Raw genomic sequence first — 24389 nt, forward strand, 5'->3', positions numbered from 1 at the left:
ACTAATACCAGAGGATAAAAAAAGTATATACAAGTACCCCATTGTTAACAGGTAGGCAGTGATACTAGCAGTCAGAAATCTTGCGTTTTTTACTGTAACGTGAACGAAAACGCGAGTTCGTTGTCTCCAGTTGAGAGTATCGTGTCGGAATCATCATTGTCGCCCGAGGACTCGTTATCGGAGCGCGGGGAGAGCCCGACGGGCGAGGAGACAGGGAAGAGGAAGAATCGGGAGGAGGAAGCGAGGAGGAGGGCGGTGGTGGCGATCGACGCCGCAGATAGAAACAGATGGATCGGGCGGGGGGAGAGAGAGGCTCCCCCCGCGGAGAGGAGGCCGGACGGAGGTGTGGCCCGGCCTGTTAATTTGACGTTGGCCGAGAGCCAAGAATCGAGGCCCCCTATATTGAAGAAGATCGTAAAGATGAGGCAAGCGAAAAGGGAGGGTCGTTTGTTGTCGGTGCCGAATTTAAAATTTGCGAAAAATGATCCGACCATGATTTGTGACCTACGATGCGAGGAAACGAACACGGCCCCCGAATCTTTCACCTACAATCTAATAAGAAGATTCAGTAAGTGTTTATAATTAGAGAGTAGTGAAGAGAGTTTGTTGTGTTGTGCCCATATGTGTGCGTGTGTGTGGCGTGCGCGCGCGTGTGTGCGTGTACGCATTTAGAGATGTGACCACGTGTAGAGTTGAACGTTTTTTTATTAACACAAGAGAATGGAGAGTACGTGCGTGTTTTTCTAGTGTGGAATCCGAGTGATTGAATTTGATTCCTCGTTTTAACTAACAACATTTTCTTTCAATCGTAACGTCGTTGCGTTTCACTGCCAACTGACTTCTTCGATCGAAAAGAAAGAAAGAAAGAAAGAAAGAAACGGATCCCTCCGCGATGCCTCGTTCGTCGTGTATAAGCGTGTACTTGTGTTCTACAAAAAAAAAAAAAAAAGAAAAAGAAAAAAAATTAGATCAATTACATAGAAAAAAAAAAAGCTGTGCTACGTTTCGACGATGCTTCTACCTTTTTTCTTTTTTTCGATTTTAAAAGAAGGCCTAGGATGCTCGTAGATTCGTGTAAAATAAACTTTTTAGAGGTAATATAACTATTGATATCGAAATATGTATACGTGTACATATATTGTACGTATATATACACGTATATATACGTATACGTAAACGAATTAAGCTTTGGCCAAAATATATAACCGTTGGAATCAAAGGTTTATGTGAAACGTTGTTACTTACATTCTGCTCGTTTCGCTCGAAAGAATACGCGTGTCCAATCGCGTTTTTATTCTTTCTACTTTCACTCTTTATTTTACTGCCCGCGATTGTGTTCCATCTTCTCGATTCTCTTCACTTATTCGCGCGAATAACGGGAGCAAAAAAAAAAAAGAAAAAGAGAAAGACTAAACTTAGGTCGTGCGCGTAATTCAATTTAAAAAAAATTGAAAAGAAAAGAAAAATTTATCTGTTGTATTCGACTCACATAAATCTGAGGATGAGACGCGCACGTAAAAAAAAAAAAAAAAAAATAGCAGCTTGCAAGAACAAAGCCAATTGCGATATTATTAGATCCCCAAGCTTTATCTTTTGTATTTGATTAGAATAACATTTGTATTTTTGTGCATGACTAATATATGCAAACGTTAACACTATATATATATATATGTATATGTGTATATATATATATATGTATATATATATAGGACTAATGTTATCTAGTTTTTTTATTTGTTAACCGCTGCACATGAAGAAAGTAGTAGAACCCTTTCATTCCCGCGGAGCATGTATCATCTATCGTGACATTTTTATTTTTATTTTTTTTTTTTTCTAGGAATTTTCGAACGATACATTCGAAAATCGATAGAACGAAAATTTTCGTTCGTTTTAAAGTATATACGTGCATATATATATATATAAACGTATAGTTGGATCGATCATTTTGATCATTCCTCCCCTCTCTCTCTCTCTCTCTCTCTCCCCTCTCATAAATCATTAATATCACAAGATTTAACAACGATATATAAAGTTCTACTCGTGCAAATCTGGTATTTTTTCGTACTTTCGATTCAATATGATTTTACGAGTATATTAAATACACCACGACGCGAGAACGAGAATGGTGAATTTTTAAAGGGATAAATTGAATTTCTGAACCATGGATGAAAAAGTACAAGTATAGAAAAAAAGAAAAAGAAAAGGTTATGTGGAATTTCTCCCCGATCTGTTGGAAAATGTAGAGTCTGATATAATAGTCAGTCAATCAAGTTTCATCGATATATATATATATATACACACACGTATACAAGAAGGAATTTTGAGTAAGGGATTAGGAACAAGAGTGCAGACTCGTCGTTATTTATCTCGCATTTTCATCGATAGGGTTGTACTGAAAGAGGGTGCCTACGTTTTCTACGTTTTAAAGAACGAGAAATTTCAATTCAATTTTCAAGCTCGTTGAAAGTTTTTCCTTTCTTTTTTTTTTTTTTTGTACTACTTTCATTCTTTCTTATATAAAATTAACGCCGCGTACGTTTGATTAATTGCCTCGTTTGACAGCCGCAGAACAGCTGCAGAACGCGAAAAATACGTACGTATTACACGTAATTTTTTTTAAGAGTTGCTGCAAATAAGGAAGAAGAGATCGATTGGAAAGAGGCGATTGAATTTATTATATAATTATCCCGATTAGGATATCGCGGAGCAGAGAGATATACGTATATATCCCAATTATATTGCGACATTTTCATTAATCCACATTTATACAGCTTGTATCCCATACGCCTTGTTCGTTTTACTAGAAAAGACTACTTGTCTTTTTTTTTTTTTTTTTTTTTTTTACATACAAGCATATATATATATATATCTGTATACCCATATTACGAGTATTTGGAATGCGTAGTTTACGTACGTATATATATATTGAAACTATACATATTCGCATATGTTATTTTTTTTTTGGTGCCCATCATTTTGTGTGAATTTCCGTATTTCGATTTGTATAAATATATATATATCCTACCCCCCCCCATTTTTAACGGTATTATTATTATTATTATTGTTATTATTATTATTATTATATATATACACACACACTCTTCCCCTCCCCCTCGAGTTGTTTGTCAAACGTTTCAAGAATTCTCCTCCGAAGTGTACCGTAACCGATTACATAATAATACGTAAAATTAGATTTTTTTCTTCTGATTTGAAAAAAAAAGAAAAAAAAAAAAGAACTCGCAAAAAATTTATACCCTCTGAGCGATAAAAATCAATCTACTAATTAAAAATGTGAAGAGATTCTACTTTGACGCTTTTTCAGGTTCAAATCAGTTTTGCGGTCTTCCCCGACAGCAAGGTTGATTCAGGTAAAAAAAAAAAAAAAGGTTTTTCACATTTTTGACAGTTGTCCGATCACCGAGAGAAAAGTTATATATATATATGTTCATTCCGAAGAAGAAGAAGAAAAAAAAAAAAAATTTGTAAAAACGGATAATTTTCCCGCGTGAACATGATGAATAAGCGCGCTGTTTTATTTCTTTCTCAACTATCTGTGCTATCTAACTGTGCGATTCGATCGAGCGCCGTTATAATTCACGCTGATATTTTCAACATTTTTTTTTTTTTAACCTTTTTCATTCCTACATACGTATTGCCAAAGCTGAATCAAAATGTATCCGATATCGATCGACGGACGCTATTAATGGATGATCGAAATTCCGAGTAAAAAGAGTTATTTTCAAAAAAGATTTTCTTATATTCATCATTGGAGATTCAAAATTTTCTCTCTGAATATCTTAATTACGCAAGCAATTATTTTTCTTATTCGGAATCTCCTCCTCCATTAATAAATAATTCTCAGCCGATAAATAATTTATCAGCCGATATTGGCGATACGTGATACATTTTCATATGTACACACATATACATATGTATAAGAATATAATATATAAGAATCGTATACACATATGTATGCTTTCCATACTCTGATATGTGTATGTTTGTTTGTTTGTTTTTTTTTTTTTTTTGAAAATACGATGTCATAGGATTCGTTTAACGATTCTACATACCTTTCTCTCGGTAAAACATCGCTTTTCAAAGCTTCTCGATATGTTTTTTAATAATTTGCACGCTATAGCAATAGTAATAATAATAACACGGATGGTTACGGCATCAATCAATGACAACAGGGCGTGAAATTAAAAAAAAGAAAAAGAAAAAATATCATCGTGTCATTTTTTTTTTCTTTTCTTGCTTTCTTTCTTTCTTTCTTTCTTTCTTTCTTTTTCCCAAATAACATCATTGCATCATCGTATATGTCCGCATAATACTTTATTTCGTTTGTTCTTTTTGTTCTTTTTTTTTTTTTTTCTTTTTTACCAGACATTGACTGACTGCTATAAAGGACTCTGCATAATATATGCCGATATTCCACATAGCAAATCTTAGAAATAATCATCTATGCGAAGAAAATAGAATAGAATCTTCCGTCACGTATATTTTTTCTCATTAATCGTTTCGTTCTTTTATTTAGCCTCGACAGATAGGAGGGAATCCTTGTTACTTTAAAACGATCGATATAATTTGGATTAGATTAGACGAAATTGAATTAAAAAAAAAAGAACAGTGGAATAATTTTTCATTTTCGTGACGTTTTTTTTTACGATTTTCTTCTTTTTTTTTTTAGTTCGTTTGGAATATCATATATATTATTGAACGAAAAATATTATGGATGAATCGATGTACGTATCGATTTATTTTTTTTTTATTCTTCTATCATCGATAATTGTCGTAATTTCCTTGTCGATCTATCACGAAAATATTTTTCTCGATGTTGAAGAAAACTTGTTACAAGTATGCCTTCCAAAAGAATAGGATTTAAGTCGAATAAACACAAAAGGTGGAAAAAGTGAAAGCTTTAGCACACGTGTCGTCGTGTTGCGACGACGATTCTGACGTTTTTTGCGCTTGTTGACCAAAATTTCTTTATTAGAATTTTTAGATTACGTGGAACCCACAGGTATATATATATATTATATAAAAGAAATTGTTCTTCTTCTAATATCAATATAATTTTAAATTTTAAATCAACTTTCCTTTCTTTATCTTTCTCTCTGTATTTTAAAGCTATTCCTTTAAAGCGGAAATAATAGTAGAAATAAGACAATACATAAGACAAGCAAATTTCTCGCACCAAATCGCTGTCAAATTAGTTTCTAAGACTTTTTCTTTTCCTTTTGTTTTGTTTTGTTTCGTTTTCCTTTTGTTTTGTTTTGTTTTGTTTTTCTTTTGTTTCGTTTTCTTTTGTTTTCTTTTCTTTCGTTTTCTTTTGTTTTCTTTTCTTTTGTTTTCTTTTGTTTTCTTTTCTTTTGTTTTCTACACTTTCCTTTTCTTTACTTTTCTCTGAATGAAACGAAAAGAACAAAAATTGAACTAAATCTTATCTTTTTAGCACGTTGTATCGTATGCGCAGATCGAATGCGCAATCATTTGAAGGAAATAAATGAAAGAAAAAAAAAATGAGAGTATTACCTGGAAGAATAAGAAGTTAATTATATCGTTGACGTAATAATATTATTAAGGAAGTAAGAGTGCGTAAGAAGGCGATATATTTCTTCCCTTTATTTATTTATTTTTTTTTCGAAGTTGAGAAACGGGGATACACAAGACTGCTGATTATATTTTCTTCACAGTTGATCTGTCGATGATTTGTAGATGAACGGGATGTGCGTGTTGGCGATAACGCGAAGAGGTACAATGGTCGTTGGTGGTAGTGGTGGTTGCGGTGAGAAAGGTGACAACGCCGATAGTAATAGCCCCTGTAGCCCGTGCGGCGACGCTGGTTCCGATAGCGAAAGTAGCGCCGCGGGCGGTGCGTGCACTAGCCCTCGATCGGGTGTTCGGAATACCGTGGTAAATGCCGGTTGCGACGACGATGTCGTCGCCTCCACCTCGAATGCGAGTTCTCGCAAATCCCTTACGGTCGAGCCACGTCAATCTCGTGCTCAGGGTATAAGAAAGCTCCAGAAGTGTCTGAGTACCACTACCAACCATTATGAGCTGGATTCTTCCTCGTTGAACAACTTTCCAACGGCTTCGTTGATCCCTAGCCACCGTAGCGCCGAGATACGAAGCTATTCGTCGACCGCTCCGCAACCTTCTTTCAACTACCAGAATATTCTCTCCAACACCAGACAGTATAACAGTTTCGGTAGTATTATTTCGATGAATTATCATTATTAATATCTCTCTACCTATCTATATACAATTGCTATTTACATATATACATATAACACACACATACATATATATATATATATATAAATATACTTGATTAATAGATTCATCGATTCTTTTCTATGTATATTTTATATATATATATATATATTTATTTATTTATTTATCAGAGATCAACGAATCTATTCTTCTCTGAACCGCTTTTTTTCCTCCGTTTCGTTCTTCCTTTGATTTCAATCATTGTTATTAGAGCGATTCTTCTTACGATAGGTTCGATTTACGATTAATGGAGACCAGCGTTTTTTCGATCTCGTTCTCTTAGAAGCCATGTGTCGGGAAAAAGATGCGTAGAAAAAAATTTTTTCCTTTTCTTTTTTTTAAGGTTGGTCTTCGTTATCGTGCCTCTTTTTTCGCTATGTTACGTTTCAATTAAATACTGTCTGGTCTTTTTCTTGCTGACATGATGTGTGGATTATTATAATTATTACTCTGGGCAGACTTTTATTACTCTGCATCGCATCTTTTCTTTTTATTTTTTTTTATTTTTTTTTCCTAAAGATTCGTTCACTCTCGCTCTTGGTCAAACTCCACTTTCTCTCTCTCTCTCTCTCTCTCTCTCTCTCTCTCTCTCTCTCTCAAAGAAAAGAAAGACACGAAACGGCACATTCCAATTTCCAACTTTGCGTGCGATTTTCTAATTCTCTCACTCTGCACCTCTGATGAAAGATATTCTTCTTCCGCGTTCTCTTTCCGATTTTTCCATTCTATCTGCCTAATCTTTCGGTTGGCTTTTTCCTTTTTCTTTTCTCTTTCCTTTCCTTTTCTCTTTCTGATAAATGTTGCCTAATGATAACGATTGAATTCGTTCTTCAGCTCGGTGTTACACTATTACAACTATTATAACTAACGAAACATCGAACATGCACAGGATGTTGATAAAGATGAATTTATCGTGTCTCGAGCTAATTAATAATAATAATAATAACAATAATAATATCTTTCTCGATCAATTTTTCAAGTTACGAATCGTATTCCGAAAGAAAAAAAAAAAAAAGAACTCGATTGAAAATTTTATTAAAATCTTGTGCATATTACGCGGGTATACTGAATGTATTCTGAATATATCTTCAAAAGCGTAGAATTCGCGGGGATGTCGCAGAATGCCTTTTTTTAAACTGCAAACCGCATAATCGTGTTCTTCCTATTAGAGATTTCTTTTTTTATTTCCCCCTCCCCTCTTATTCGATCTCGTATATTATTTCAAAAATTTACGTTTTCGGTTTGATGAAAAAGAAAAAAGAATAAAGAAAAAAAAATAGGTCAACGCCTTTCGAGGTTTCGAGCGGCTTTGAGGATTGCATCTATATCTGTTCCGTTATAATCTCGTTATCGAAATGATCGAGTGGCGCAACTCGTCATTTCAATATTATCGATCGAGATTTCAATTTCTCGAGGACGACAGCGCATTGCACAATGAATATTATGCAGAGGCGAAAATTTCGTTCCAACGACATTTCCTTTTTTTTTTTTTTGTCGATTATTAACCAGGATTGGATTTAAAAAAGAAAAAAACGATCTCTTTTGATAATTACAATAAATAAGACAAGTTGAAGCGAACAACTTCTTTACTTCGGAATAAAACTGATCTGAAATTTAATTCCACCATTTGCAAAATTTGAAAAAAGAAATAAATTTTCTTTCACGCGCGTTTCGATTTTCAATCACTTTGGGCAAATGCGGGAAGATTGATCGATTAAAAATCCCTTTTCGAATTTTTGGATAATTAACACGATGGAACTATTCGATTCACCGATCTCTCGATTATAACAATTACCAATAATGTTATTTGTTTCCTTTCTTATATATATATTATTATTATTTTATCCTTTCATTTTGCGTTGGCATTCTAATTCCAATTCTGCGACAGAATAGAACACACGTCGGATCGACTTGATGAATGTTGAAATGAATGGAAGATATGTTATTCTGTGAACTGTCCTATATATATATATATATATATATCAAGAGAGATATATATACACTCTAGTCGTGATAGTTGTTGTTGTTGCTGTCGCTGTTATTATTATTATTGTTGTTTACAATTATCGCTATTTCTCTCGCCACGTCACATCTGTCTTGTCAATATCAAATACCATCTCAAATTTTCCTTTTGTTTTCTTCTTCTTTTTTTTTTTTTTTTTTCTCTCATACTTTCGATCCGATCTGTCGATCTCTTAATTAGCGATTTTCCTTGATTCAATTTTCATTTATAAAAATGGCTAAGAATTTGTCGGGGATGTTTATTGTGAATATAGGTGTTGCATGCTCGTCGTGTCCGTATATATATATATATAAAAAAATCTAATCGTAATATAAATCCTTTTTACCCAACATTACGGTATTTTAATTTTCCATTTATTCTCGGGACTGCTGGCCGGGTAGACAAATATGACAGTTCGTTTCAACGGTCAAGGAGCTCGAGCATGTCCTCGCTCGAGAATATCACCACCGAAACCATCAGCTGCCTTACGTTCGCAGATTCCTACACGAAAAAGAGCGGTACGTTCCCGTAATATAACTACGCATGATTCTTCTCTCTTTCTTGTAATCCTCTTATTAATTAATGTAAAGGATTTATTTATTTACCTCTCTCTCTCTCTTCTTTTTCTTCTCTCCTTTTTTCCTTTTTTCATTCATCATCTTCTTTCGTCAATCAAGATACCAGCCCCGTACCAACGCTTTGGATCGGTACCTCTTTAGGATCTATACAAACGGTGATATTTAACACGCCAGCTCGTGGAGAACGACACGCGCATCCGGTCGTTGTTTCTACGTGCAGTAAGTGAATTTTATTAACAAGTTATGGAAATTATTTGAAATTATTATATTTCGATAGACGATCGAAGCAACTTTATCGGTAAACTTTGGCGATATGTTAAATTTTGATACGCAAATTTTTGTAGTTGACGTATAATCACGTTTTCTCTCTCTCTCTCTCCCTCCATACTTTTCACAGACGGATCTACCTTTAAGTTGAAAGGATGCATTCTATCGATGTCATTCTTGGATTGTAATGGTGCCCTGATTCCGTATTCTTACGAGTCTTGGAAAGACGACAGTATGGACAGCAAAGAGCGTAACAGTACGTTATTGTAGATTTAATTGTTTATGATTTATGGGATGCAAAGTTAAAGTTTAACTGTTGAGCTTATTTGTTTAGAAACGGTTCGAAGAAACGATAACTGTCTTTATGTTTCCCGTTTCAGGAAGTCAAGGTAAATGTACGAATAGCCGAATGTCCCCATCGATGAATACGCCAGCAGGTACAGGAGACGGGTTCGAGGATCGCCAATTTGTCGTATTAGCGTCGGAGAAACAGGCCAGAGTCGTGGCATTACCGTCTCAAAATTGTTTGTACAGGCAACAACTGGCCGAAACTCATATTGTGATCAAAGCAGAGATTACGACTTTAAAAGGTCTATATCCGTAATTATATTGTATTTCTTTTATATTTTTTTTATGTTTCTTACTATAAAATTTTGTCTTCTTACTTTCGATCGATTTCCGATAAAATTAAAAGATTAAAAAATAAAATTGTAAAGAAATTTAAAAGGATCATATCCGTAATTATTTTTATATTTCTTACTGTACAAAATTTTGTCTTCTTAGTTTCGATCGATTCGTCGGTTCTTTTCGATAAAATTAAAAGATTAAAAAATAAATTTGTAAATTTGTATCCGTAATTATTTTTTTTTTTATTTTTTTTTATTTCTTACTATATAAAATTCTTACTTTCGATCGATTCGTCGGATCTTTCCGATAAAATTAAAAAATTAAAAAATAAATTTGTAAATTTGTATCCGTAATTATTTTTTTTTTTATTTTTTTTATTTCTTACTATATAAAATTCTTACTTTCGATCGATTCGTCGGATCTTTACAAATAAATTTGTAAATTTGTATCCGTAATTATTTATTTTTTTTTATTTTTTATATTTCTTATTACACAAAATTTTGTCTTCTTACTTTCGATCGATTCCTCGGAGAAACGAGCGATCAAAACAGAGATTACGATTTTAAAAGATTCATAATTATTTTTATATTTCTTATTACATAAAATTTTTTCCTCAATCAATTTTCGATTCGTCAGATCTGAATCTTTCCAACGAAATAAAATTGTAAAGGAATACGCGATCAAAGTAAAGATTTTAAAAGATCCATAATTATTTTTATATTTCTTATTATATAAAATTCTTTCTTCGATTTTCGATCGATTCGTCGGATCTGAATCTTTCAACGAAATAAATTTGTAAAGGAATACGTGATCAAAGTAGAGATTACGATTTTAAAAGGTGCAGAATTATTTTTACATTTCTTATATAAAATTCTTTCTTCGATCAATTTTCGATCGATTCGTCGGATCTGAATCTTTCAACGAGATAAATTTGTAAAGGAATACGTGATCAAAGTAGAGATTACGATTTTAAAAAGTGTATAAGTATTTTTACATTTCTTATATAAAATTCTTTCTTCGATCAATTTTCGATCGATTCGTCGGATCTGAATCTTTCAACGAGATAAATTTGTAAAGGAATACGTGATCAAAGTAGAGATTACGATTTTAAAAAGTGTATAAGTATTTTTACATTTCTTATCATATAAAATTCTTTCTTCGATCAATTTTCGATCGATTCGTCCGAATCTTTTCAACTAAATTAAAAATTAAAATTTAGTAATAAAGGATTACGTGATCGAAGCAAAAGTTACGACTTTAAAAGGTCCGCAATTATTTTTATATTTTTCATTGTACAAAATTTTTTCTTCGACCAATTTTATAAAATTTCGTTCGTTGTTATAAAGAAGCGTCTTTTGTTTATTTCAGATAACGTGTGTCTCGTTTGTTACGTTTCGAATGGTCACATAGCCACCTATAGTTTGCCAAGTCTGAGGCCACTTATAGACGTCGATTTTCTACCGCTTATAGATTTGAGGTAAGAATAACAATTATACCCTGGATAATTTGCTTTTTGCGGCAAAATAACGATTACAATTGCACATGGTATATAATGCACTAACATGCCACTGCAACTTTTCTTAATACAGCAACATTTTATAATATTATATTGAACGGTAGCGTAAAACTTATTTTATATTAATAAAATTCTTCTCTTGGCCTAATACTTCTAATCGATCGTTTTCGCAATAAATATATATATATATAAATACTATAGCGAGTAATAAAAAAAAAAAAAGATAACAATTTTGCGTAGACAATGCACGTGTGAGAGCGCTTTCTAATTCTTAATTTCTTTTTGAAATTTAACTCCGATTATATTTTTACAATCCTCTCTGTTTTAAAGTATTATTATGATATCAATTGACAAACTTTGTACAATTTCGTTATTATTCGAGAAATATTGTAATTTTAATCTTAATTAAAAATTGCTATCAACAAAGAATGAAAAGAAATATAGGTAAGATGTTAAAAATAAATGGCTATATACATATATATATATTAATTCTTCGTCCAAATTGTATATAAATTTGATGTCATTACTGACGTAACATTTAAATCTTTTTATCAATTACAGAAAAATTACTGTTTCGCGAAAGTAGGCGTGATAAATTTTCGAAAACCGAAGTTTAAAAGTTAATTTTGATTTGATTTCAAGTATGACGATTCCTTTCTATTTTACTTTACTTTCTCGAGCACTTAATCGTTGTTTCTAATAAAAAAAAGTTATATCGTTTATCGTATTAAAAATTTAAAAATTGAAAATACATTAATACACGCACGTAAGAATGAATTCGAAGAACGAACTCGAGAACAATTTCAAATTACAAATTTCAGGTATAGTTTTGCTCGTAATAAATAAATATATCGCGAATTTAAACGTTCGTTGTTTCATTGTATAGCGTTATGCACCATGTAGCTGATTGAATGTTGATTAGACATTATATCTTATATTTAACACCGATATATAATAAATAATCAATTACGATACTAGTGATATGATAACGATATTAATTTTACTAATATTTATAGCATGTAATTTCTTTACTATATTTAATTATATATACATACGTACATATGTATATATTCGTTAACCCTTAATACACTTATAGCATGCCTTGCGTAGAAATTCTTTATACAAGCACAATTCTATATTGCACTTCTTTATATCTTCCACATAGTTGAAAAAAATTTTTTCAAATTGCTATTATTTTAATGAATTGGTCGTTATTCGTTTCAAAAATGATATCGTATTTGCATCTTCAACTTTTATACTTTTTTATTTATATAGTAACATCTCTTCTTGTTAACTAGTTATAGTGAATAATATAAATATTCATATCCTGATTAACGTATTCATGTAATTAGTTACTTGATTAAGTAAGACTCTTTAAGAATGTTTTATAAAATATAAAATGTAAGGTATTTTTAATTTTTTGTACCTTCTTACAGATTAGAAATCCCTCGAGATACTTGCTATTTTTTTTTTCTTTTTTATAAAAAAAATCTCTTTAGTCGTTAGAAAATTTAATCATTACTCGATTGTTATTCCTTTTTCGACAATTATATCACATTTTTTCCTTAGTATCTTAACGTAAACTGTAGTATAGTAGATATATATATATATAAGTATTTATAATATTTTAACACTTCAGATATTCCATTAAATTTTGATATTGATTTTCCAGGAAATTTTTAATTAACACATCATCTGGTAGAATTATATACGTAATAAGTAATACACAGATAAGAAAAATCTCTCTTATTTGTATGGACATTTTTTTTTTTTCGTAGACAAATCAACACAAATCAGAATATGAATATTATGGAAATTCGCTATATTTAATTTTTATATTAGATTTAAAATTTAACACTTGACTTTTTAGCAAGAAACGATAAATCATTAATTTTACATTATTGTTATTATTGTATTTCGTTTTTCTTACATCGTTTTTTCTACATACTTACATATTTGGAAAGAGAGAGAGAAAAAAAACTGGGATCAAGTGGAATATATTATTTTGTTTTGAGAATATATCTGAAAGAAAGATTCGATGTTTTAAGGGTTAATGCTAATTAATGCGAACTAAAAATCTCTTTTTTACTCGTGTATGGCTTAACGCTCACTTTTCTCCTGTCTCTGTAATCTCTAACAGTTTTCAGACTACAAAACATGGCATTGTAGACCCCATGTTGTCCATATGGGGTCATCAACTCTTTGTTAATGGCGATACCGATCAGTAAGTGATCTATAAAATACACTTTTCACAATATGTATTTTATACAATATGCAATGCCTAGCGCGTATTATCACCCACATTATATTTCTCCGCATATTATTTTTCGATTCCTCCTTTCCTCTGTTTATTATCACGGTAATGCCAACGATCGCTTCGATTTTTCATTAATCCCTTTTATTATCACTCGATAAAAAAGAAGCTTTATATTTTTTCTCAATTTCGATGTTACGTCCCGACGAAACCTACGCATATATCGTATATACCCTGCGAAGTGAAGAGAACGCATCGATAACGATCCCACATCTTTTTTACAGAATTGCAAAAACGCTTTGCTTCAGCAATAGAGGCCACGGCTTGTACCTCTCCTCGCCTACCGAGATCCAAAAGTTTTCCGTTTCCAGTCAATTTTGGTAATCGAATTGTTTATTTTGAACCGAGTTAAAAGAAATTCTCTTTCTCATCTTTCTTTCTTCCTTTCCAGCGGCGAGTTAACCGAGATGATGGGAGACTTGTTCATCGGTCACGATATGCCCGAGCCGCCCAAAGAGAGTTTCTTCAAAGGCCTGTTCGGCGGGGGGTCGCGAAGTCTGGACAGAGAAGAATTATGTGAGTGGTTTTTCAGAAAAGGAAAGAAAAGAAAAGAAAAGAAAAGAAAAGAAAAAGCTTCCAACGGATAATTGCAGTCGGCGAGTCGAGCGGGCGAGCTTCCCGCACGGTGGCGAAGCACATACCGGGGCCGAACGCAGGGGCCGAGAGCCTTCGCGAGCGCGTGACAACGGCGACGGGCGAGGTGAACCTGGCCCATCAAATGGTGCTGGAACGAGGCGAGAAGCTGTCGCAGCTCGAGGACAGGACGGCGCGGATGATGTCGGAGGCCGAGAGCTTCTCTCAATCTGCCCACGGATTGATGCTCAAATACAAGGACAAGAAATGGTACCAGCTATGAGGATCGAGGCCGCCGATCGAGATTCGAATTTCGGATTGCGTGCGATTACATTGCAGTCTAGCGTTCACGTTTCACCCATGAGTTCTGTCTACGTACTAGCTATGTCGTTGGAAGGGATAAACTCCTGTATCGGATAAATCGCGAACTTTACTACACGCACACACAGGAAACATGTTACGTGATAAAGGGCATGCGAGCGATACGAGGCGTGTGAATGAATGCGTGAATGCGTGCGTGCGTGCTTCGAAGACGAGAAGAAAGAGGAAAGAGAGAAATAGAGAGAGAATGGGAGAGCGAAAATGGAGCACGAGCAAAGGAGACATATAACGAGATACTTTTACAAGCAGGTATATATATACACACGCACATCTTTCAACAAAGAATATTAAAAAAGGAAAAAAAAAGAATCGTATATATACACGTATAACACAGATATAAGATTAAATATATATATATATATATATGCGCGATTTCTCAAAAATGTGTTATAACCTCAAAATATATATATATATATACTACTTATATACATAAGGTATAAAGCGAAGAGACGAACGATATGCACGTTAACCAAGTGTGAATCAAGCACGGATAAAATCGAGGAGAAGCGAGGATGATTGCTATATTCGAGATAAAAGAAATTATTATAGCGCATATATATAGGTTAAATAAGGTATAAAGGAAACCAAGTACTATCTTAGGCAGGCATAGGATTCAACTACGTGCGAGTCAATACACAATTATGTAACAATTCGCCTTTTAACCGATCGCTATATTTGTTAATCCATTCGGACGTCCTGTAACAAATCCCATTGTAAGAGGGAACGGGTGAAAAACACGTTACGATTAATTAATTTATCCGTGATAAAGATGAAATAAAGTAGGAGGGGAGGAAAAAAAATAAATAAACGAAAACAAAAAAAAACAAAAAAAAGATGGAAATTGAAAATTGAAAAGATCGACGTTGGTCCGAATGTATTGACAATAAAGGTAAATTAAATTAATCAACCGAGATAAAAGTTGAATGCGGTGTATAATATATGATTTACCTACGATGTATCGGATCTTCGGGATTATATTAGTATTATCGATCGAGATAAACCTGTCGCATCGTTGATAAACTATATATTAGTTGTTATTAATCGTAGTTATCGCTAGATACGCTATGTACATAAAGGAAACAAATGCAGTAGAAAGAAATATTATACGTTAAAACAAAGAGCTGTTTGTATAATAACGTGTTGTAAGTTACGCTAGTTCAGCGTCGATGATGAATTCAACTGAATTTATGGTACGATGAAGGAGGGAAGAAGAGCTACTGTAATTTTAAAAAAATTATACGTAGATTAGATTATTTAAAGACAATATATATATATATATATTATACATATACATACGTATGTATGCCGTATATAGTACGTATCGTGGTAAGTTCATTTGAATTTATCGAGATTCTGAATCGTCGTACTGCTTCCATAGCAATAATTGTATAGTTGATGTTAATGGTACTAATCACCCGCATAAAAAAACTTATATTATATATATATATAACGTGTCCTGCAGAGAATTAATTAGATCGCAATTTCTTCGAGTTGAGTCGAACAAACTACTTGATTATAATTTCCCTCGGACAATATACGTAAGTAGAGGTTCGTTGGTGAACAACTGAACGATGAACCACTTTTGTCACGAGATGTATTAATATTATACCGTTGTGGTCCACGACAAGAAACAGGGTGGACTTGCTCGAATATCGTAATTGTAATATCCATATGAAAAGTTTTTCGAATTTTGGGATTGTGATATACATTACATATATATATACACACACACACACAAGTATAACGAACACAAGAGAACCGAGAATTAATTCTACTTTTATTAACTTTATTAAATCAATATCTTTTCTCGCGACAGCTTTTATCGTCTTGATAGTCTCGATAGTCTTCGAAATCCAGCAGCTCGATACGCCACAGATTTCCTCAGATATAAAATAAAGTCCCAACAAAAAAAAACAAAAAAAAAACAAAAAACAAAAAAAATCAAAAAAAGTAACCGCTATCGTGTGATTATAAATATATATATATATATATACAAAACATAAACGGGAAAACTACTACTATTACTACTACTACTACTACTACTACTACTACTGCTACTACTACTACTATTACTACTACTATTACTACTACTACTACTACTACTACTACTACTACTACTCTACTACTACTACTACTACTACTGCTACTACTACTACTATACCGATATCCTACAAAAGAAGAAGAAGAAAAAGAAACCAATAGTGTATTACGCGGATAAAAATATCCTTCTCGGATCTTTTGTGAAAGTGAGAAAAAGTTGTTTACCGCTCTAAAAATAGAATAGTAGTTAAATGTATAATAGTTGCAGACAAGAAACAAGAAATACATTATTACTTAAGTGTTTGATAATATAACATATTCTAACACTTGTTGTATAAAGACTATCGTTTAGGTGATTCTGAATTATTTATCATATCAAACAGGTTGACATATGTTTGAAAATAATTTATTGTTGTAATAAATGAAGTAATTTAAAACTACTAGATACGATACGAACGATAAACTATATAAAGATAATTATTGTTTGGAGATTATACGCATTATCCAAATTTTAACTCCTATATTTCGTTTCGCTTCACTGTGTCGAGGAAACGCAGGACAGGAAATCGTAAAAACCAGAGATTTATCGTTATGCCCGATCGAAGAAATTATTTTTCATACACGCACGTGCAGAATTTATCCGGTTGTAAACTTGGTTCGTCTCTTTAATATCGTCGTTCGATTTAATTAGAAATTCTTTTCGTTATATAACGCACGATTCTTCTCTACTAAGCTCGATAAAAAAGAGGATAACGTTCTTTTTGCGAATTTATTTTCCATCCGTTGTTGTTGTTATTATTATTATTATTAATTTCAACAAATCGATCCATCGTTATAATTATATATCCGAGAGTTTTCATTTTCGCACGAACGTACGGCCAAATATTTTCCAACGTACAATTCCGTGCCGTTCTGTCTCGTTGAACGACCGTGCGTTTAGACCTACCTCTTCCCCCTCCACTCGCTCTGTATCCTCCTTCGTATCGAATGTTCATCACGTCTATTCTGTCTAAATATCCTATTTCGACGCTGTGGCCTGAATCTGTAAATCTAATACATTGTACATGAAATTTTTGTCCTTAGATGCAGCGAAATATCTAATACTCTCGATTTATACTATTACTAATCTAGTACAATTCTTATTTTTCAAGAAATATAATATACCATGTTATTGTAAAAGTACTGCCTCGAGGACAGACTGTATCTTGGCTCCGATTAATAAATGAGTTTGAACCAAACCAAGTCTTCTTTTCTTTCAAATAATTTTCCGTAAGAAATTTATGAAATTTATTCACCGGTCATCTCTATGTATTAATTTCAATTTTAATTTTATACGCAAGATCGTTCGAAAATACGAAAATAAATGATAGAGACCCGAGAATATTTTCGAAACGAACGACGAGATTACATCGTTATCGCGATACTATTTTTCATTCTTTTATCATTGGGATTATTAGTATTTAAAGCAAAAAAAAAAAAGAACCCATAAATTTTTGCTACGTAAATTTCTTTTTTTTACAATTACAAACGTTACGTTGTAAAATAAAAAAGAGAAAGAACGCCCGTTTATATATCGCGTGCATTTCTTGATCGGAGAAATATTTACATAGATGATCGAAGCGACAAGGAGCGATTAATAATGCGAACGACGCGGAAAATTAGGCCGATTATACTCGATCGAAGTTTTAAATCGGAGAACGATTACTGTTATTGACACCGGCCAGGTAATTAAATTAATTTTTGCGACGCTCCCGCAGTTAGGATAGGCATCGGTCTGGAATAATACAGACGCCGCAGCACCAGGGCTTCCTGGTGTTTTTTTTTTTATTCCACGGCGATAAAGGCGGTAGGCTCTCAACCACACCCGCCGCGCACACTTCTCATTTCCAATTTAAAAATAATGAGAATTTACCGCGAATAGGCGCCGCTGTCGCGTACAGATACTCATCGAGTTCTGAGCTCGCTTGTGGGAAGTGGAATGAATTGAAAAAAATTCAATTTAGCCTCACTGTACCGCGTTCTTTTTCTTCCTCCTCTTCCATTCTCTCCTTTTCCTCACCTCCCTTTTCATTTCCTCCTTTTTCCTTCTTCGGTACCTCTTCTCCTCCCCAACTTCTTCGAGAAAAATTATGAAGAAAGAAAACGTCGAATTTCACCGAAAACTCAATCTCGTTCGATGATGTAAATAAATATATTTTATCAATCGTTTAACAATTGTCCTTTATATAATCCGATATTACGATATAAAATAAGAGAGAGAGAGAATTTTTTACAACATTCGTTAACCGATTCGTAATTGATCGGTGTCGTTTCACGGGAAGCCTTGAAAGAGCAATATTCCCCCGAGGGTGGAGGTATTCGACGTCTGTTGGAGCAAGAAGAATCTTTGGAATCGCGATCCCTCCCCCCCAATGACAATCGAAACACGGTAAGGTGGCGAGCGAAGGTTGCCGGGCGGGGAGGAGGAAAAGAGGGGGGAGCCGGGGGGAGCGATAGTCTGCCTCGAGTACGCGTAGTAATAAAATGTAAATGCGCGGCAATTGGCGGCCAATATCGAGAGAGTCGCCTTTTCCAACCTACTTTTCCGTTTACTCTTTGGATCGGTGGTAACAGTGAATAAGGCGAGCGAGAGAAACCGAAAAGGGCCCGCGGGCTTCGCTGCGTCATTTGCATGAGTAACGGTGCAACCGAGAGGTTAGGGTAGCGAGACGAGTAATTTATAGTCAATAATTCTTGGCGAAGCAATTTTCGCATCGAGCGCAACGTTTCCTCCGGAACGAGCAAGGAGAAATAGGGGAAGGGCGGGGACTCGGGACACGGGGGCTGAGGAAGAGGGTGGCGGCAGGAAATGAGGCGGAATGTTAAATAGCTGCCTTGGTACCTTCCCTCTACCCTCAGTCATCTCAGGTAGCTGTTAAACTGCACGTGGCAATTATTTGCGATACGTCTATCTTTTCAACATTCCCTTCAATTTTCGCTTCCACGTCAATTTCTTACCCCCTTTTTTTATATATTTCTTCGCGTGCTTGCGTCACGAGAATTTTCCTCGCGTTCCGTCTGATCGTGCATATTTCATTTATTTTTGTCGAACAATTACGTTGCGATAAATGCTATGTTAAAAAAAAAAAAGAAAAAAAATAATCAGAATCGTATTAAAATGAAAGAACGCTTCTGTTTTCTTTGCACGTACAGAATCAGCGTTCGTATCGTACAAATCAAAAGATGAAATTGAATAGAAAAAGAAATTCGCTTCTTATTTAATATTTATATACTAACCGAACTTCGTGGGATATATGATGTATACGGTATAAAAATACTTTTAAAAAATTTCTTTCAGAACTATTTATCAGAAGCTGTACATTATCGACGGAATATATTTCGGCCAGAAATTAAAAGGAGTCGATGAGTTTAGAGTAACTGACGCCATCTCGCGTTTGGATCGTGGAAGCTTCGACTCGTTACTAGCATAGCAGAATGTGCAAGGAGGTATTCGTGACGTCATCGAAAAGGATAAGAAAAAACGTGTTACTATTTTTGGTTATACGGTTCCTGATATCTCTCACCATTTCGATTACGTTGAAAATTAATTAATCATTAGTTTTTTATTAAAAATTTATGCACTTTTAGATTCGCATCTTAAAGATAGAACTTTAGCCAAGTTTCTCGTGTCAATTTCAACGTGAAATCTTTTTCGATTAATTATTAACAATTAACAATTAACGCGTCCGATCAATTTGCAATGCTTGTTTCATTAATTTATTATGGAATTTATTTATAAATATGAATACATGAATATGTAACGTTCTTTCCTCTTCTATTTTCTCGTACAATTTTTTTGTATATTTCTGTTGTTATTCGAACGAATAAATTAATTGTTTATTATTCGATCTCGAAGTGAGTGTTCGTACATTTATATTTATATTTTATAATTAATGGAAAAGAATTTCTCTTTAAAATTGAAACGAGAAACTTGTTAGAGGTTCTAATATTAAGATACGAGCTTAAAAGCGTCGAAATTTTAAGTAGAAAACGATTAATTAATGAATTTTTCATGCGATGTCCTTAAAATGGTGGGAGATGTTCTCTGTCCTTCTCGCGCAGTATTGCTCTTCTTCTCTGTAACGTCACGAATACCTCCTTGCACATTCTGCTATGCTAGTAACGAGTCGAAGCTTCCACGATCCAAACGCGAGATGGCGTTGATGGTCCGAAAAATTTTTCTTTATTTAATTCACGAATAAGACGTATTCCATTGAAAATAACGTGCTCAAAGAAAGGGAAAAAAAATTTATTTTTTTATTTATATATTATTAATAAAATTATTATTCTAAATATATACACATATTTTACTTATATATTTTTCATATTTTTATTACACATTATTATATATCGATCTACGTGTCGCTTTTTAGATTTCTTTAATACACGAAATCATAAGATTATAAATAAAAATAATTTTTAGCACGATTTACCACGATTTCGAAAATCGTTTAAAAAAGTTTACCGCGTGCCACTTCCGCTTCAATTATATCTTCCTGTACAAATTTTGTTATCCTGAATGAAGAAGTATATTAAAAACGTACGTGTATTCTAATCCAACCAATCTAAAATTTCTAACACGCACGAATTTCTACATTCACGAATATACGTCATATTCGAATAGATACTTCTTAATGTTAACCTGAAAATATTTACAACGTTACGATCGTCGTGTTCACACCGCATTTATAGAGCGGGAAGAGAGAGAGAGAGAGAGAGAAAGAAAAAAGGAATATGAATGCAACGAAATACACCCGAGAGACGACTTTTCACACTTTTATTTAGCCAGCCAGCGGGTTCACTTACGGCGGTGAAAAGTTTAAGCCCGGTATGGGAAGGTGAAGATTACCCGGGGCAACATAAACCGATACCGACGACATAAAGGTGCACACCCGATATTAGATATCAAGGCATCCGCCTTAGCTTTCATCCACCATCGAGTGTCCCACCGAGAGCTATCAAACTGATAGAATATGTTCCACGTTACCGCGTTATCCCCCTCAGCTCTATACATGTATATATATATATATATGTATATGTATCGGTATACCCATCTACGCGATTATCATACGTAGAACGGTTTATTTAAAGTAGCTTTTATCGCGAGCTTAGCTTGCGCCCCGAATTTACTTGGAAATATCGCACCTATTACTATTTTCTTTTATTTTTATTTTTCATTTCGTTCGGGAATTTGGCGCGGAGAAAGAAAAAGAATCAAAAGGAAAAGCAAGGAGGTATTTCGTCGCGATCGATTTATGCGTTTTTAAAAGGAAAAAAAAAAAAGAGAAAAAATTAGGTGTATACTCGAAATATTATATCGTGATATCTTATCGATAAGGGTACATAGTTACATTAGCGAGGACGTAATTTTCAGCTTTGTTAATTATGCTTTTAGTAATGATTTCTTTTAATGTCACCCGAGATATCGATACACGGGTTTCTCTCGCAAGTATATATACATCGCTCAGCGATATTCTTAATGTGCCCTCATAAAAAGATCTACTTCCTTTTTTTATAACGAGAGATAAGATATTATTAAACGCTCTAGACGTTTTAGAACTGGATGCTTTGTTCGTCTTGAAAAGACGCAAGATACAAAATACAAGAGAAAAATACAAAGAAAAAAAGAACAAATATAATATATTCTTCGCCACTTTATCATTCGAGGAAATTATCTAGATAATGAGTAGATGATAACGAATTTATAACACGTATAAATCGTTATGAATCGGTCTTCTTACCTGCTCGGAGATATTCAATTCTCAAGCGTCCATATTTCGGTCGTACGTTCACGTTCACGTTCATCATTGAAGAATCACTTTGACTAACTATCCTTTCCCTTTACGTGCTCCAATAATTATCCGCATTACGTTTGGCAAGTGCTTAATTATGCCCGCTTCGTGACTCGTTAAAACCGTTTCGAAATATCTCCCCCCCTCCCCCCTCTCCTTTCCCTTCCTGAGCGAACGGGGAGGGAAGAAAAAAAAATTATAATTATCATTACAACGAAAGATCGATCTACCAACTTTGACGAGACACACGATTGAATTACAAATTTATGGGCGTACGTATCACGGGAATGAATAACCAGAATTTTTCGAGAGCTGTGTTTAAAAAAAAATAAATAAATAAACAAATAAAAGGAGCGTAATTAAGAGCGTTATAAATTTGTAAAAGTGGAATTTATGGAAAGAGGGGGGAACGGGAGAGGGGGGGGAAGAAAGAGGGGGAAAGAGGGAGAGAGAGAGAGAAGGACGTATTTATAAAGGTAAAGTAAATTGGGTGAATCGTCGTAAAGATCGATCGCATTGTGCGCGCAGGTTTTTCAAACAAAACGCGAGGCAAGCCGGGTCTTAAACCTATCATTTCCCTGTTCATTATAACAATTACCTGGTGATAGAAGGATGGCGAGGGTCTACGGGGAGGGGGGGAAGGGAGAGGGGAGGAAGGGAGGGGGGCGAGGATCCGGTGAAAATAATGATTGAAAATAACAGGAATCGCATAAACGTGCAATCATGCAGCGTCGAAGGATACCGAGGGTTTGTCGGAAATGATCACAGATTTCAGGGCAGTGTGATCATCCGGCTCGAAGACAAGCATTACGTTAATGACCTCCATTATCCCCAGATTATAGAATTATAACGCTGTTGCAATAAATTATTCGTCATTCCCCTCCCCTCTCCCTCCCTCCCTTCCTACCAATCCACTTTACATCGACGCGAAGAAATTTAAATAAATCACGCATAATCGGTTCCATTCCGTTCTCCTTCCCCTCCTCTTCCTCCACCGTCAATTTACCGTCGACCGATCGAGTTAAAAGATATATGTATAAATAATAAGGGTGTATACGCATAAACGCGAGACGGGACGACGCGACGATTTAAACGATTCGTTTCGGGATCGGTATAAGGCGAACAAGTTGAAACGAATTACTCGGTGTTTTCCGGGGACGACGCGATCGCGTGTCAAACAAGTTTCACGGGAATCGAAATCTCTTTTTTCGAAGGAGCATTGAGAATAATTCGTCCGTGATTCGTACGATTCTTCGGTTGGAAATTCGCCGAGCGTGTGCACGCCCGGTGTGTGTACACCCGAGGGGAACAAAGAAATTAAAAACCTAGTTATAGCTACCCCGGGGCGAAGAACCGTTTCGAACTCGATCTCGCGATATCACCGCATGCCGTATCGGTTTCCTCTCCCTTCGCTGTACGCTAATCCGCTCGAATCAATTCCTCCTTCGTTCGACTCGTTCACGCTCGTTTGCGCCAAGGTATTTCCGTTGTGTGCACAACACAATTTATTTCACCCTGTGTGAACGCATCTCGCGATTACGATTCGTGACCGCGTACAATCGATTACCGCGCGTGAAAGAAGAAAAATCGGAATCGGAGTGGGGTGCAGAGGTTCAGAGAAGGGAATATTTGGAAATAAGGGCTTCTTCCCCTCTTCGGCGTCTACTTTCGCGTTTACGCGTATCCCGGAGGTCATAAATAAGCTAGTACGGTGTTGGACACGGCCGCTCGCGCACCGGGAAAACTTGACTAATTGCGAGAAACATCTCTGACATCCCTTCCTTTCCGTCCAGATATCCTTCCGTGTCCGTTACAAGCTCTCTCCCCTCCCCTCTAACTCTCTTTCTCTCTCTCACTCGAATACCGATGTTCCTTCCATCTTTACTCATCCCACGCTCCTAATCGTTCGTTTTCTTCTCTCTTTTTCTTCTCGCGATCAAACGTTTATCGAATTATCGAAAGCGAAACGTTCGAATTCGTTAAT

At 34.6% G+C, this 24389-nt stretch overlaps 1 protein-coding gene across 14 annotated transcripts in view; it reads left to right on the forward strand.

Moving 5' to 3' along the window:
• Positions 1 to 17812, forward strand: part of LOC108002221 (syntaxin-binding protein 5) — a 38338-nt gene extending 20526 nt beyond the window's left edge. For 2 of the 14 annotated variants that reach the window (XM_062080676.1, XM_062080677.1), the window contains 10 exons: positions 3323 to 3368; positions 8680 to 8796; positions 8956 to 9075; positions 9254 to 9379; positions 9504 to 9713; positions 11119 to 11227; positions 13407 to 13490; positions 13805 to 13900; positions 13972 to 14096; positions 14174 to 17812. In XM_062080676.1, the coding sequence (XP_061936660.1) occupies positions 3323 to 3368; positions 8680 to 8796; positions 8956 to 9075; positions 9254 to 9379; positions 9504 to 9713; positions 11119 to 11227; positions 13407 to 13490; positions 13805 to 13900; positions 13972 to 14096; positions 14174 to 14436 (1296 nt within the window). In that variant the 3' untranslated portion in view covers positions 14437 to 17812. Of the gene's footprint in view, positions 1 to 51; positions 569 to 3322; positions 3369 to 5715; positions 6212 to 8670; positions 8797 to 8955; positions 9076 to 9253; positions 9380 to 9503; positions 9714 to 11118; positions 11228 to 13406; positions 13491 to 13804; positions 13901 to 13971; positions 14097 to 14173 lie in introns of those variants that run through there. The other 12 variants (XM_017063764.2, XM_017063770.3, XM_062080678.1 and 9 more) reach the window with 10 other exon arrangements.
• The last annotated feature ends 6577 nt before the right edge of the window (positions 17813 to 24389 follow it).

Source organism: Apis cerana, linkage group LG10 (genome assembly GCF_029169275.1).
Source record: "Apis cerana isolate GH-2021 linkage group LG10, AcerK_1.0, whole genome shotgun sequence".
NCBI lineage: Eukaryota > Metazoa > Arthropoda > Insecta > Hymenoptera > Apidae > Apis > Apis cerana.